At 40.5% G+C, this 14,228-nt stretch overlaps 1 protein-coding gene across 1 annotated transcript in view; it reads right to left on the bottom strand.

Moving 5' to 3' along the window:
- The window catches only part of ryr1b (ryanodine receptor 1b (skeletal)), a 127,785-nt gene that overhangs the window by 91,678 nt on the left and 21,879 nt on the right, over positions 1-14,228 (bottom strand). The window contains exons 5-20 of the mRNA XM_017308129.1: positions 11,696-11,770; positions 10,585-10,663; positions 10,356-10,468; positions 10,181-10,280; positions 7,960-8,056; positions 7,805-7,879; positions 6,277-6,433; positions 6,026-6,190; positions 5,388-5,509; positions 5,092-5,278; positions 4,013-4,148; positions 3,831-3,926; positions 3,001-3,119; positions 2,774-2,907; positions 1,347-1,588; positions 335-527 (exon numbers count right to left, since the gene is read on the bottom strand). Coding sequence (XP_017163618.1) covers positions 335-527; positions 1,347-1,588; positions 2,774-2,907; positions 3,001-3,119; positions 3,831-3,926; positions 4,013-4,148; positions 5,092-5,278; positions 5,388-5,509; positions 6,026-6,190; positions 6,277-6,433; positions 7,805-7,879; positions 7,960-8,056; positions 10,181-10,280; positions 10,356-10,468; positions 10,585-10,663; positions 11,696-11,770 — 2,090 coding nt within the window. The remainder of the gene's footprint in view (positions 1-334; positions 528-1,346; positions 1,589-2,773; positions 2,908-3,000; positions 3,120-3,830; positions 3,927-4,012; positions 4,149-5,091; positions 5,279-5,387; positions 5,510-6,025; positions 6,191-6,276; positions 6,434-7,804; positions 7,880-7,959; positions 8,057-10,180; positions 10,281-10,355; positions 10,469-10,584; positions 10,664-11,695; positions 11,771-14,228) is intronic.

Here is a 14,228-nt window from a genome sequence, read left to right as displayed (position 1 = left end):
ATGGGAAAAATGGACAAACTTCACATCGAGACAGGACTAATTTTGGATAGGAATGGTCCCCTTCTGTTTTTGTTTTGAGTTACAAAAATGAGTCCCCCCTGATGTGATTTTTGTTTTTATTCTGTATTTTTTGTTTCTTATATTTTCTATTCTCTCTATTGTTTTATAATTTCTATTGTTTGATCTTTTTTCTTGATTGTGTTCTAATAACATTAACAAAAATAAAAATAAAGTTATAAAAAAAAAAAAAAAAGTGAATTAGTCAGAAAAAAGACACTTTATTTAACTCAATCAGGCATCAGAGGATCGTAAACCATGGAGGGTCTGAACTGACTTGACTCCAGCGGAGAAGCTGATGACCGGGAAGAAGAGGCCGTCCACGTTGAAGTTCTCGAACATGCCCTGAACCGGATGGCCGTTGATGCGGAACGAGATACTGGGCACGCTCAGATCCAGGCAGCAGCTGACAACGTCGTCCGCCGCCAGCGTGTGAGCGCTGGGTGACGCCACCTGGCGGGCCACCGTACCTGGACAACACAGCCGAGAGTCAACGACACCTGCAGCAGGCAGCGCCGCCGACGCTGAGGAGCTGATGGTTTCTGTCTCTGTCCTCCTTGAAATATGCTAACAACTGGACAGTTTCTAATCGTTTTCATTCTCCCTTTGGAGTCTCGTGTCTAAATGGTCGTTTTGGTCTAGTTTTGAATTTACCCTTATATTTTCACCATAAAAACTATTTTAATTTCCTTGTTTGGTATCATTACACAATCTAAGCTTCATGATTTTACAGTTTGTTTCAAAATGCCTTATCCCACTGGATGACAAAAACACACAAAAACAAAATCTGAGTAAAATAATCATGATATTTGTTCTATTATAACATTGAAAAAATACTGATTGAATCGTTTTTACAGCCTAAAATGAAACTTTCTTTTGTAAATTTTAAGAACTTGTGTTAATAAAGTGGTTAAGACTAAATCCTTAAAGATCAATAAACTTTAAATTAATTAATACTAGAACTGGAAAACATTTTAAATATCCAAAGTAAACAAATAAAATGAATTATGAAACATGGCTAGTTGACTAAGACTTTTATCGTCCAGTTTTATTAGAAAAAGAAAATAATTATGCAAATTAAAATTACTGGACTCATTTTAATTCATCATGCAATTAACTGATTTATTGCTTATTGCACATGAGCTCAAATCTGTTTCGGGCCAAATTCATAATTTTTTTTAAACATTTTGTGACTTTATTTTAATAAATTAAGAATCCTCTTGAATTCATTCAGTCTGTGTAAATCCCTGACATTGTAATAAACCAAACAGGTGAAATAAATGACCTACCTGACCATAAGTGCAGCCCATCGAAGCCGTAGGAGTAGAGGTCGTCTCCCACACCGTTCCCCCCCCAGCCCTCGCCTCCTCCAGGGTAGGGGCTGTAGCCCTCCGTCATGGCCCAGCCCACGCGCAGGTGGGTGGCCTGCGCCGTCACAAAGGACTCCACGTAGTCCACAATCATCTCGTAGTACCACTTCTTGAACTGCGTGGAGCCCTCACAGGTGCCCAGGAAGATGTTCGGCCTCACACTGAGACAGGAGCAAAATTACAACAGTTACTGATTTTTCAGGAGCTTTTCCAGACACATTTTTAATTTGATTTAAGCCTAAAATCACAGCTAATTCAACAGATGAATCCTGTTCAACACGTATCAGAGCCAGTGGTGGGCAAACGTCCGCTAATGCGATAATGGCGGATTTTTGTTTAGTGATTTTCCTAACTTTGAAAAGGTTTAGAGAGCTAGCTTCACCTTCATTTTTCCAGGCAAAGTTTGCTTAGCCAAAGCTTAGCACTTTGGCTAATTTTAAAAATGTTTGACACACTTAAATTTATCTTTTCGAGTAAATTCTAATGTGTCAATATTAAAGCTAAATTTTAACATTTTTCCTAACTTTGAAAACATTTAGAGAGCTAGCTTCACCTGCATTTTTCCAGGCAAATTCTAACGTGCTAATAGCTAAACTAATTATTAGCTTAGCACTTCTGCTAATTTTAAAAATGTTTAACACACCTAAATTTATATTTCTGAGTAAATTCTAATGTGTTAATATTAAAGCTAAATTGTAACATTTTTGCTAACTTTGAACAGGTTTAGAGAGCTAGCTTAACCTACATTTTCCCAGGCAAATTCTACTGTAGTCACTTTTGCTAGCTTTGGAAACGTTTAACACTCCTAGCATGCCGTAAATTTATTTTTCCAGGTAAATTCTATGCTCTAATTTTTAGTTTAGCAATTTTCCAGCTTTGAAAACATTTAACACATTTAGCTTCCACTAAATAAATTTTTCCGGATCAATTCTAAACCGCTAATTTACTATTAAGAATCCTTCAGGAAGTCAGATGTTTATTTTTACCTATTTTCATATAAACATCAATACAATATCGAAGGGCCTTATTGGTTTGTGACTTTCAAGAGTGGATAAAGTCTGAGTAGAAGTTAGCTCTTTAGCATTAGCTCCTGCTAAACACTGTGTTGGTTTAGCGCTGCACGTTAGCATTAGCGGAACTAATGATTAGTGCTTTAGTGTTAGTGCTCCTAGCATTTTAGGTAGCCACTATCTGAACAAATTAGCACAAAAACGTGTTTTAAAAAGGATTTTAGCCTCTTTGCTGCCATCAGACACAGTTTGATCACATTTCTGAGTGCTTCAGAGCCTTAATAAAAAATAAATGACAAAATAAATTAGCATTAGCATAAGACGCCATTTTCAGACCTGGTGGCATAGTTGACAATGTTGGTTTGCAGCAGGAGGTCTCGACCTGGCAGCAGGTTTTCTGTGATGAGGTTCTGGTTGGACCTCACAGCAACACCGTTACACACACACAGAGAGCGCAGGACGTCCAGAACCTGAAGGAATAAACAGGTTAGAACCACCTTCAAGTTTTTAAGATCGAAACCAGAATTTAAATCATGATTAAATTCCACAGGCCAAATGCGGACCTTGTGGTTCCTTCCATGCTTGTCGAGCAGAGAGATGATGGACTTTATGTGGTTCTCCTGGATGATGTTCAGAACTTCTGGACTTTCAATCAGGACGCAGTACAGCACCTCCAGGATTCCTGAATGCAAACAATGGAGGATTTTAACATTTAACAATAGAGGGTATAAAATAAAAAAAAACTACACAAAAAAGCCAGAAAATGTACAAAGAAAATAGCAGGCAGAAAACAAAATGTAGCATAAAATTATGGCCTGGACTTTAACACATTAATTTTGACAATTTATTAGATTAATTTTAATTAATCTCTTTTTTTGGACAGAAAGTTCTGGCTGGAACCTTATTTACACGTTTCCGGTACAACCATATATCTGACGCACAACAACATCCGCAAACATCAGCGACAGACGAAAAAACTGCTTCTCTTGGTTCACTGGGTGTTAATTTCTGCTTCTAAAAACAATCTGACGTGACGCTGGAAAATACTATTGTAGTGTTAAAGTAGTGCTAAAAGGAGTTAGCCTGTTAGAAAAGCTACTCAAGCCTAAATTAGCATCTCAATGCTAGCACAGACGTCCCTAAGGCTAATGCTAATGTTAGCATCCACAGTTCAGATTTCTAAAGATGAATGGTATTTAAATAATTAGATTTTTAGCTCATATGTCTATTTATTCAATAACTTAGCAGCAAAAAGAGTTTTTGAATTAAAAATGTTGCTTATTTTGTTGCAGTTAATTGCGACTGATTGAATACAGACCCTGCAGTTAACTTGATTAAATACTTCTAAATTCCTACCACTAATAAACATTAATGAATCTTCCCAGTAGCTTACCGGAGGAAGCCTCCAGACGATCCAGCTTGCTGACCAGCCAGTCCAGATTGTCACAGAACAACGCACAATTCGAACGATTCCCTCTGATGAGAGAAGCTGTGAGGTGGAAAAACAAAGAGTAATCCTGATCATTTGTCTAACAGAGGTATTACTCTGTGTGAGTTTCAGGTTTATTTATTCACCCAGCAGCTCATAAAGGAGGTTGACGATCTCCTTCCAGGACTCGGCCGCCTCCTCGCCGGCAAATTCAGAGAAGTGAGCAGCGGTGTTGTAGACGTTGAGCCGGTCGATGCACTCCAACACTATGGTGATCATTCCCTAGAGTAAAACAAAAGAAAGTGACGCATCTGTCTTTTTTTTTTTTTGTTGGGGATGTTTAGAAAATGAAATATTGACATAATTCAGAAGAGTCTGAAAATTTTAATTTGTTTAGCTTAAAAGCGTCTCAGTGGTGTCTTCCTTCCGTCGAATTTTCCTATGGTTTACAGCAGCACCCTGGCAGGTGTTTTGAAAGAAAGGAACTGCAAGGGTTTGAAGAGTCGACAAATGTGGTGACAAAGTGGATTTAATGTGGGCCTATTAGGAAAAATCCACTTTTGTCACATTTTTGTACTTCCATCTGAGTCACCGCTGCTTCTAAAAACAGCTGAAGTATTTAAAATTTAAATAAAACACAAGGACGTTTTCTGGCAATAAGTTCATGTGTTTGGTATTTGGAAAATGAGCTGTTTCAAAAATCTCTTCATTAATAAGTTGCAACCACGAGGCGCTGTCCCGTTACCTAGTAACCCCACTTGAGCTCAGCCCCGTTACCTAGCAACCCCACTTGAGCCCAGCCTCATTACTTAGCAACCCCACTTGAGCCCAGCCCCGTTACCTAGCAACCCCACTTGAGCCCAGCCCCGTTACTTAGCAACCCCATTTGAGCCCAGCCCCGTTACCTAGCAACCCCACTTGAACCCAGCCCCGTTACCTAGCAACCAAAACGGAACTCTAGAAAGCTGGTTGAAAAGTTACTTTTCTGTCATTTTTGTCTTATTTCAAGTTATTTTCACTAAAAACTTGATCAACTTGGTAAGATTTTGAGATTTTACAGTGTAAGAATGAAAAAATGTAATGAACATGTTTTGTGCAGTCCGTAGCCCTATCCTAACTGACCTGTTGGCCACGCCCCTCTGCTAATCTTTCTATATTTGCCAGGGGGCGGGGCTTTGCTTTCACACTGGGGTTAGTGGCCCTTTAAATGCGGCTCGGCTCCTACCTCCTCTTGGAAGAGGTTTTGCCGGTTGCGTAGCGAGCGCAGCTTGGTCTGCTTCTCCTCGTGCTCCAGTTCCTCCTCCGGTGGACGGAAGTAGAAGATGAGATCCTGGAGGGAGAGGATGACTCCCTCCAGGGGAAGCGACACCGACCCTGGAGACTTATTCTTCCCACTCAGAGAGTCCAGTCCCCTGCAGGACAGTGAATAAAAGTCACATCCAAACTGAAGTCCCGTATCCTTCTGATTAGAGGAATTCGTTTTTATTCCGCGTATTTGAGCTGTAGGACATGTGAACGTACTTGATGAACTGCCTGAAGAGTCCTGTGGTGCTGTAAATCATCCGAGCAGCCTGAGACTCCTCGGTTTGGGAGCGGGACACAGTTAGAGCGTCGTCCGTGTGTCCTTCCTGTTGCAGGATAACCTGGAAACACAGACAGCACAATAACTTAGCAGCTAAAATTCACCGTTTCTCTTTGTTTTGAACGTCCATTTGGGTCCCGACTGATTCCAGAAACATTAAACAAAACAACCCAGACATTTTATGGAAATAAGTTAATAAGTAAACAAACTGTTGCCAAACCTACTGAGTCATAACCATGAGGCACTTCCCCGTTACCTAGCAACCCCGGCCAGCCCAACCCCGGTTACCTAGCAACCCCGGCCAGCCCAACCCCGGTTACCTAGCAACGCAAATGGAATTCCAGCAAATTTGTTCCATTGGTTTAACCGCTTTAATGTGCTGCTGGAAAAAAACACGCGGTTGACAATATATACATGTTATTATTTGTAATTCAGTTCAGAGTTTGGAAAACGTGTTAAGATCAGGTTTACAGAATCTAAACATGGTGCCATAACATCCCTCTATTCTTAAACATTTAAAAATGTTGAGCCCTCCATTAAAAACGTTGCTGGTCAGACATGTTGGACTGGTTCTCACCCTTCTCTTCATGGTTCCTAGCCGAGCGGCCTTAGCGTCCAGGGCGGCGTACGTCAGCCACAGTCCTGTGGACACATGCTGAACGAAACACATGGACTCGCCGTACTTTATCTCAGGAATTCCCATTCCCTCAACGTCCCGTTTCTGAGACACGTCCACCTTCTCCTGCTCAGGGACAGAAGCTAACAATCAGAGAAAACGACTGGGTGTGAAAGACGTCCAAAAAAAAAAATAACCCAACTTAATCCGACCTTTGAGATGCGAAAGCAGAACGCAGACATTTTGGTGTTTGACTTCTCCGGGTCCACCACCATCAGGACCTTGTCGTCATCCAGACAGAGGTACCGACCCGTGGTGATGTGACGAATACGGAAAGACACGCCCCATTTCATGTGGCTGCCGCTCCAACTGCAGGCAGCAAACAGAAACCAGAACTTAACCAGAACACGCTGAGAGGCCTGACCAAATAAACTCAGGAAGCTCTGACGTCTGTGCTTGAGAAATCCATCCATCCATCCATTTTCTTACACCCTTGTCCCTTAGTGGGTCAGGAGGTGCTAGTGCATCTCCAGCTAGCGTACCGGGCGAGAGGCGGGGTCACCTGGACAGGTCGCCAGTCTGTCACAGGGCAACACATAACCATGCACACACTCACTCACACCTAGGGGCAATTTGGAGAGGCCAATTAACCTGACAGTCATGTTTTTGGACTGTGGGAGGAAACCGGAGTACCCGGAGAAAACCCACCATGCACAGGGAGAACATGGAGACTCCATGCAGAAAGACCGGGGCTGGGAATCGAACCCAGAACCTTCTTGCTGCAAGGCAACAGCTCTACCAACTGCGCCACTGTGCAGCCCGCTTGAAAAATCATTTAAAAGACAATAAATTGGTGCAGAAATGTCAAAATTATGATCCCAAGATGGTTTTTAACGAGGTTAAAAACGTGTTTCTTAGTTCTCTTCTACAGTGTTGACATCTATACAAACAGTAAAACCAAGTATGCTGGGCTTAGTTTCTAGTGCAAATATCTCAGTTCGCTTAAAATAAGAACTGACTGGTAAATTTTCAGCAAGAAATAGGACTTTTAATGTTAACAAATAAGTTATAGCTAAACAAACAAATTCACTTATAACAAGACATTTTTCCATGTTGTAACTGAAATAAGCTACCAATAAAAATTTTACTTTTTCATCAATATTAAGGAATTATTATTGACAATATTGGATATATTGTCAATATTATATTGACAATATATCCAATATTGTCAATATAATATTGACAACAATATATATTGTCAATATTATATTGTCAATATTATATTGACAATATATACATATCGAATATATTGTGTGATTTTGTATATGTTTGTATAAATATAAATATTTTTATATAATGTAAATATAAATGAAAACTAATTTTGGCCAACAACTATCTAATATACATACATAATACATATATTCAAAATAAATGTATTTTGGATATATTTATACAAAATCTATCACTTGTACTGATTTATAAAATCAGTATAAATTGATATTTTTTGATTATAGCGTCTGTTCATAAAGTTACACATTTGTTCAGCCAAATTACCCCCAAAAAAGAAAATTGTCTTTGATATTGTTAAAAAGGTATTTAAATAAAATATAAATTTTTTGCCCACTGCTAATGTGACCTTGTCAAAATCAAGCAGGATGAGTCACCAGGACACACCTGCTCCACGTTTCATGTAAACTTAAGCAACCAATCATTGCAGAGATGCGGTTCTCATGACGTCACCTGATTCTGAGCGGCTCCAGCCTCCACAGGGACCGAGCCTGGCTGCACACCGCCCCGCCTTCGTAGTGAGCCGTCCTGCAGCAAAGTGACCGCAGAGACGTTACGCGCTGGAAGCGTCACACTTCACAACACCTGCTGGCTTCGTTTCTGCTCACCTGCGTTTCTCCTCTCCTTCCTCTGGCGTAGGGATGGCCAGACACTCGTCCATGTGGCCGTGGAACAGCCTGAGGACGTGACCCCCCGTCAGATATCCTGGAACAACCAACAAACACCCAAAGTTAGCTTTGAATCTGCTGTTCGGAAAGAGTCTAAAGAATCACCTGACTATGAGTTTGACTCAGAATATGAGCCTTAATCGTTCATTTGTTGTTCAATTCATAAATTCATGGTTTTCCCTTTTACAATGTTTATTAAAGATTATTTTTTAGTTTTATATTTATTGATTTAATGTAGTGATGTTTACAAATCTGTATAAATGTGCTCTTGGACATTGCTGAATGTAGCAACACAGATCCCTGATGAACTCCACATCAGTGTTTACTTCTGATGTGTAAGAGAGTATAAACTTCTCAATCCTAGCAATAAAACCCCAAACAGTTGACAAAATAACACTAATTACAGTCTAGCCCACATATTCATGGACTCATCTGAAGAAATATAACGTATGGAAAGGTGTTTTCAAACCTCAGTCTGTTAGACTCGGTTCGATTTGGGACCAAAACTGCAACAGTTGTTGCATTTTCAGCTGCTGCAGTTTGTTTTCTCACTGCACTGCGTCAAACAAACCAAACTATTTGAAAAACCTGTTCCCCTCCTCGCCTGCGGGGGCGCTGCACCAAGAACCACAGACGTGAAAACTGCTGAAGAAGGCAGCGCTTCTTTACAAAATGTAAACAAAAATGGACTAGCATCAAATTTTGTAGGATTTCTCTTTTGTTTTTGGTAGAAAACTAAGACCCATTTCTCCCTCTAGCACTTGACACTTGTTTGTTTTGGTTGGATTTACCCAGAATGCCCTGCTCTATAATCCACTTCCTGTTTTTATACTGGTCTCCGGTCCGTTTGGCGTTCACTTTAACCAAACTTAGATCTAGGTTTTAGAGTTCGATTGCACGTTTTACGGACTTTCTAGGCTAATGAACTGGAATTTGATTAAATTGGTGAATTCCTTTAAGATATGAAGACACAATGGCAACATATGTGGACATATTTATATTTACGTGAACTCCATAACCACGGCTTGTCTTTACCGGTTTACATGCTAACAACTTCAGTGAATAGTGACAAGTCACAGATCAAGGATAAAAAAACTTTAATTAGGATAAAACAATTGAATTGCAAAAGAATTATGTTTATTTTAACTGTATTTTTGTTAAGTTTGTCTTGTTTAAGGCTTAATAGTTGGTTAATAATGTCTTTCTATAACACATAATGCAAATGTAACATTAACTCAAGTTAAATCTGTTTACTATGAAACATTAATATTTATGTATTTTCTACAGGAGACGTTTTAAGCATTTCAACCATAATTGAATCTTATAGGGATTTTATGTTATAAACCAGGGGTCCCCAAACTTTTTCCTGTGAGGGCCACATAACGTTTCCCTTCTCTGGTGGGGGGCCGGAGTCAGTTTGTAACAGAAAAAATGTTACACGGTTATCACCTGCGCTGCCGGAAATTGTTGTGCGTTACTCGATTGATTTTTACCCAAAAACCGTTAGTGAAACCGTCACTGGGACTGACTAGTATATATTCCTCTGAGGGAAAGTAACTTTAAACTTTCACATAAAGTTTTGAAGTATAAGCTGCTACTTACAGGCATTGCTTCGAAGAATTCGACCTGGAATGCGGCGTTCATAACAAACACGTGTTCATCTGCTCTACCGCTAGCAAACAACCGCACTGATTAATTAACATAAAAGTCAAGCAGTTCCCCAAAAGTCAACAGATGGCAGCAATGCGCCATGAAAAACAAAACACCCACAGTTTACAGGACACACTTCCTGCTAAAGAGCCCCCTGGTGGTTGAAGAAAAATCCACATATAAACCAGAAAATACAATATATGAAAAAAAATCTGAATGCTCTCTGGTATTGTTCAGGGGGCCGGACCAAATGTGGAGGCGGGCCGAATCCGGCCCGCGGGCCGTAGTTTGGGGACCACTGTTATAAACCAACACAAAACAGACAATTATTGCAAAGTTTAAACATTTTTTAACTCAAAAACACGAAAGACCGAAGGACGACTTGCTGAGCTCCGTCATTGGGTTGAGCAAAGTTTTCTGGGAGGAACCCTGATTTGATTTACTTATTGGTTTTTCCTGCTTCGACTCATTCTGCCAGACGTGCTGGAAAAATCAGAGTGACGGTTTTTACCCTCAGCTAATTCACATCCTGAGCTAATGGGGTTCATGTTCCACAGAGTTTGCATGAAGGAGGCGTCGACCATCAGATCTCCGCTGGCGTAGGACAGATGCTGAGGACAAAGGTCAGGAGGAGAATCAGTTTGGTGAAGCAAAAGACGGAGAATAAAACCGACAACGAGCCTCACCAGGTATCTCTCAGACGACACACTGACGAGAATGAGGTCATCACCCACCCTGACCTTTTCACCTTCTGACCTCTGTTTGGAGGCTGGATGAATTGTCCACCAACACGCCTCACCTGGAGAGAGAGAGAGAGAGAAAGAGAGAGAGAGAGCGCAGGCCAACAGGTGATTCATGCTTTGTCACAAAATATCTAGAAAAGTGGTTTAAACAGCATTTATAGGAATGTGTTACCAATGGAATCTTCTTGCAAGCCCACATCGAAGGCCAGCTTGTCAGTGAGGGATCGAGACGTAGTCAAACAGCTCAGATACTGAAAATAAATATTAGTTTAGCCCGGATCTGACAGAAACTCACACCATTAAACCCTGATTTTATATCCTATCTACAAAAAATGCATTCTTTGTGCTTATGCTGTCAATCAACTGAGAGAATATTAATTACAACACCGTGATTAGTGTAAAATTAGGTATGATGCTTATTAGATACCCTAGGCACCTAAGGAGTAAAACTTTTCAATCTCAGTGTGTTTATTGTTTTATGAATGTTGCTAATGCTCAAATAAAAGTTGAAACTGAGTCAAAATGTTTTTGACCAACCATTGACTTGTCATTATTACTGTTTTAAATACAAACTTCATTTCCTGTTCCTAGCTCATTTTTTGCCAAATGAAATCAATATTAGAATCTGAATTGTATCAACTTTTCTACAATTTATTTTCAACCCAGTGTTTAAAATATAGTAACATACTAGCACATTTACTTTTTAATTTACTGTCCTACAAGCTTTTTATCTCCATTTCACAATATAAAAAATATTCCATTAGGATTTGTATTTATGTAGTATTTTGGGAATCTGATTCTTGCATATATTATAATCAAAATACATGCAAGAGAGTTACAATTTCAACAATTATCCCTAAAATGTGCATATTGTTTATTAATGCCAGTATTACTTGTTGCCATTCCTTATTCGTCTATTGTCGCTAAAATGCTTCATACCTAAAACTTTTTAGAATTTTTGTCACAGGTTGTGTATTCTACTAAATCAGTTGTAGAAGACATTCATAAGTGTAAATATTTTTTACGCAAATTACTTCAGGGTTAAAGTTAACCGGGTTGATAAGCAAAATTCTACATCTGTACACTTAGCCTGTACTACGTGCAGTTCACCCTCCGACCACTAGATGGCATCAAAACACATCTAATATTATCCTAAGCATGAGAGGCAAATACGTCAACCAGCATTTGTTGTGTTCATAAACCATTTTCAGCTTTATTCATAGCAAAACAAGTATGTAGCTAATTAGCATCACTCGTCCATAAGGGTAAGATGAAAGCCTCACCATGCCCGAGTGGTGGTGTCTTAGAAGAATGGCGTGACCGTACAGTAAAGTGCGATGGCCTCCACCCTGCGACGACTGAGTGGGAAAAAGATGGAAAAAAAACATTGGTTTATTTTTAAAACATCCATCCATCCATCCATCCATTTTCTTCCGCTTATCCGGGGTCGGGTCGCGGGGGCAGCAGCTTCAGAAGGGAGGCCCAGACTTCCCTCTCCCCAGCCACTTCTTCCAGCTCCTCCGGGGGAATCCCAAGGCGTTCCCAGGCCAGCCGAGAGACGTAATCCCTCCAGCGTGTCCTGGGTCTTCCCCGAGGCCTCCTCCCGGTGGGACGTGCCCGGAACACCTCACCAGGGAGGCGTCCAGGAGGCATCCTGACCAGATGCCCGAGCCTCAACTGGCTCCTCTCGACGTGGAGGAGCAGCGGCTCTACTCTGAGTCCCTCCTGGATGACCGAGCTTCTCACCCTATCTCTAAGGGAGAGCCCAGCCACCCTGCGGAGGAAACCCATTTCGGCCGCTTGTACCCGTGATCTCGTTCTTTCGGTCATGACCCAAAGCTCATGACCATAGATGAGGGTGGGAACGTAGATCGACCGGTAAATCGAGAGCTTCGCTTTTTGGCTCAGCTCTCTCTTCACCACGACGGACCGGTACAGCGCCCGCTTCACGGCAGACGCTGCCCCAATTTTTTAAAACACATTCAGGTTAAAAATCTGGCTGATTATCCAGAGTCTTGATCCCTCCTGGTTCTATCTTCTCTTTGGGTTTTCTACAGGATTAGGTTCCAGGAACTGAGATGCTCATGGAAGAAGGCTGATCTGATGCATGATGGACCAACCAAATTCAGGTTTTTACTGTTGGTCTTCACCATCACACAAGTAGAGAAAATAATGTAAAATATAACGCGGTAAATCCTTCTGGGAACAGAGAAAGATTTGGCTTTTTCCACTAAATACTGCTTTAAAACAAAATTTGAGAAAACAACATGAGTGGCATTTCAAAGCATGCAAACAAAAGACAGAACAGTCACAATAACAAAGTTATCCTCTGTTTTTTTTCAGAGAGGATATCAAGACGTGAAAGATGAGGTTCAAAATAAAACCGTTAAAAACAAAAAATTACATCAAACCCGTATATTTCACACAGTTTTTCTTCAACATCCATCACAAACAGAACCACAAAAAATCAATTAATGTGGCAGTTGTGAATGGATAAAGTCAAATAATGATTTAGTTTAGCCAACAGGAGGACAGGAAACCTGTGGACAGCTATAATCCAACGGGATAAATTGGGGGCAGGTATGTAAAGTGGTAGCATGATACCATTAGCCCCAGTTAGCATTAGCGCTGGGTTTGTTGGGACAGGTGGTGGCGTTGTGGGTGATATCCTGACTGCTTGTGAGTTAACAGGGGCGCGCGTCCAGAGCGCCGTGGGTGTCCAGTTTCCTCTTCCTTTTCTGACGGAGGCAGGTGGGGCGCGGTGGCGGGCGGCAGGCTATTCCAATCCTGCTGCCCGTCATCAGGAACAACTTCATGCTGCTGTGAAGCCTGACCTGCCTGTCAATACAAACACTGACAAAATGTCTCGGATAAAAACCTCTAGCCAGTTTTTTTTTATTTGTGAGAATGAACTCCTTCTGCTGTGTGAGATAATTATGCAACATGCAACCACAGATAACTAAAGGGACAGTATTATGTGCTTTCCAGGCACATAGTGCCATTCAACAGCACAATCAAGTAACTACGTTAACACAACCTGTATGTATTGAATATCACTTAAAAGAAATTTTATTTTGTAATTTCATTAATTTATTATTTTGTAATAAAATTTATTTTTAATTTTATTTACATATGCATATAGACACATTGCAGCGTAACGCCACCCTCAGCTTCCTGCTGGAGGGAAAAAAGCTGCTCGCCGATTTTGACTAGCACTGATTTTAGCTGTTAAGTTTTTAACGTAACACTTTACATTTTTAAATGTACATGATATATAAGAGAAAAAGGTATGCAGTGCTCTTCCACTAACTGACAGCTAGATAAGGTCAGGAAAAAACAGCGAGGGAGGGGAAAGCAGGTCAGTTATGCTAGCTTGACTATGACAATCTTAACTAGTAGATGTGCTGCAGAAATTGGTGTGTTTGATTTAGTTAGAAAAAAAGGCAACTTACACACCAACAGATCATCAGTAGAGCAGGTGTTTCAATTAGCTAATCAACCACCGCAGTGTTAGCCTAGCTAATAGCAGCGGTAGCTAATCTTAATAATCGCAAAAATAAACATCAAGCCTAAAAATATAAAACTGTAACAGACTGAATATTCTGTTCATTGTGTGGGAAATGTTTGAGTGTTTTTTTAGCATTGAATCCTTAATACATTTAGTGTTGTTGTCAGTCAGTTGCCATGGCGATGACTCTGTGTGTGGCGTAGCCGACACAAAGAGAGCGAGAAAAACGAAGAATACAAGCGGTTTTGAGTTATTCCTCAAAGGCTCTGCGTTAATTTCCCCTTTGCTGTGGCGCACTGCACTAAACT

The sequence above is a fragment of the Poecilia reticulata genome, linkage group LG13, assembly GCF_000633615.1.
Source record: "Poecilia reticulata strain Guanapo linkage group LG13, Guppy_female_1.0+MT, whole genome shotgun sequence".
Lineage (NCBI taxonomy): Eukaryota > Metazoa > Chordata > Actinopteri > Cyprinodontiformes > Poeciliidae > Poecilia > Poecilia reticulata.
This window is presented reverse-complemented; position numbering and strand designations above follow the sequence as displayed.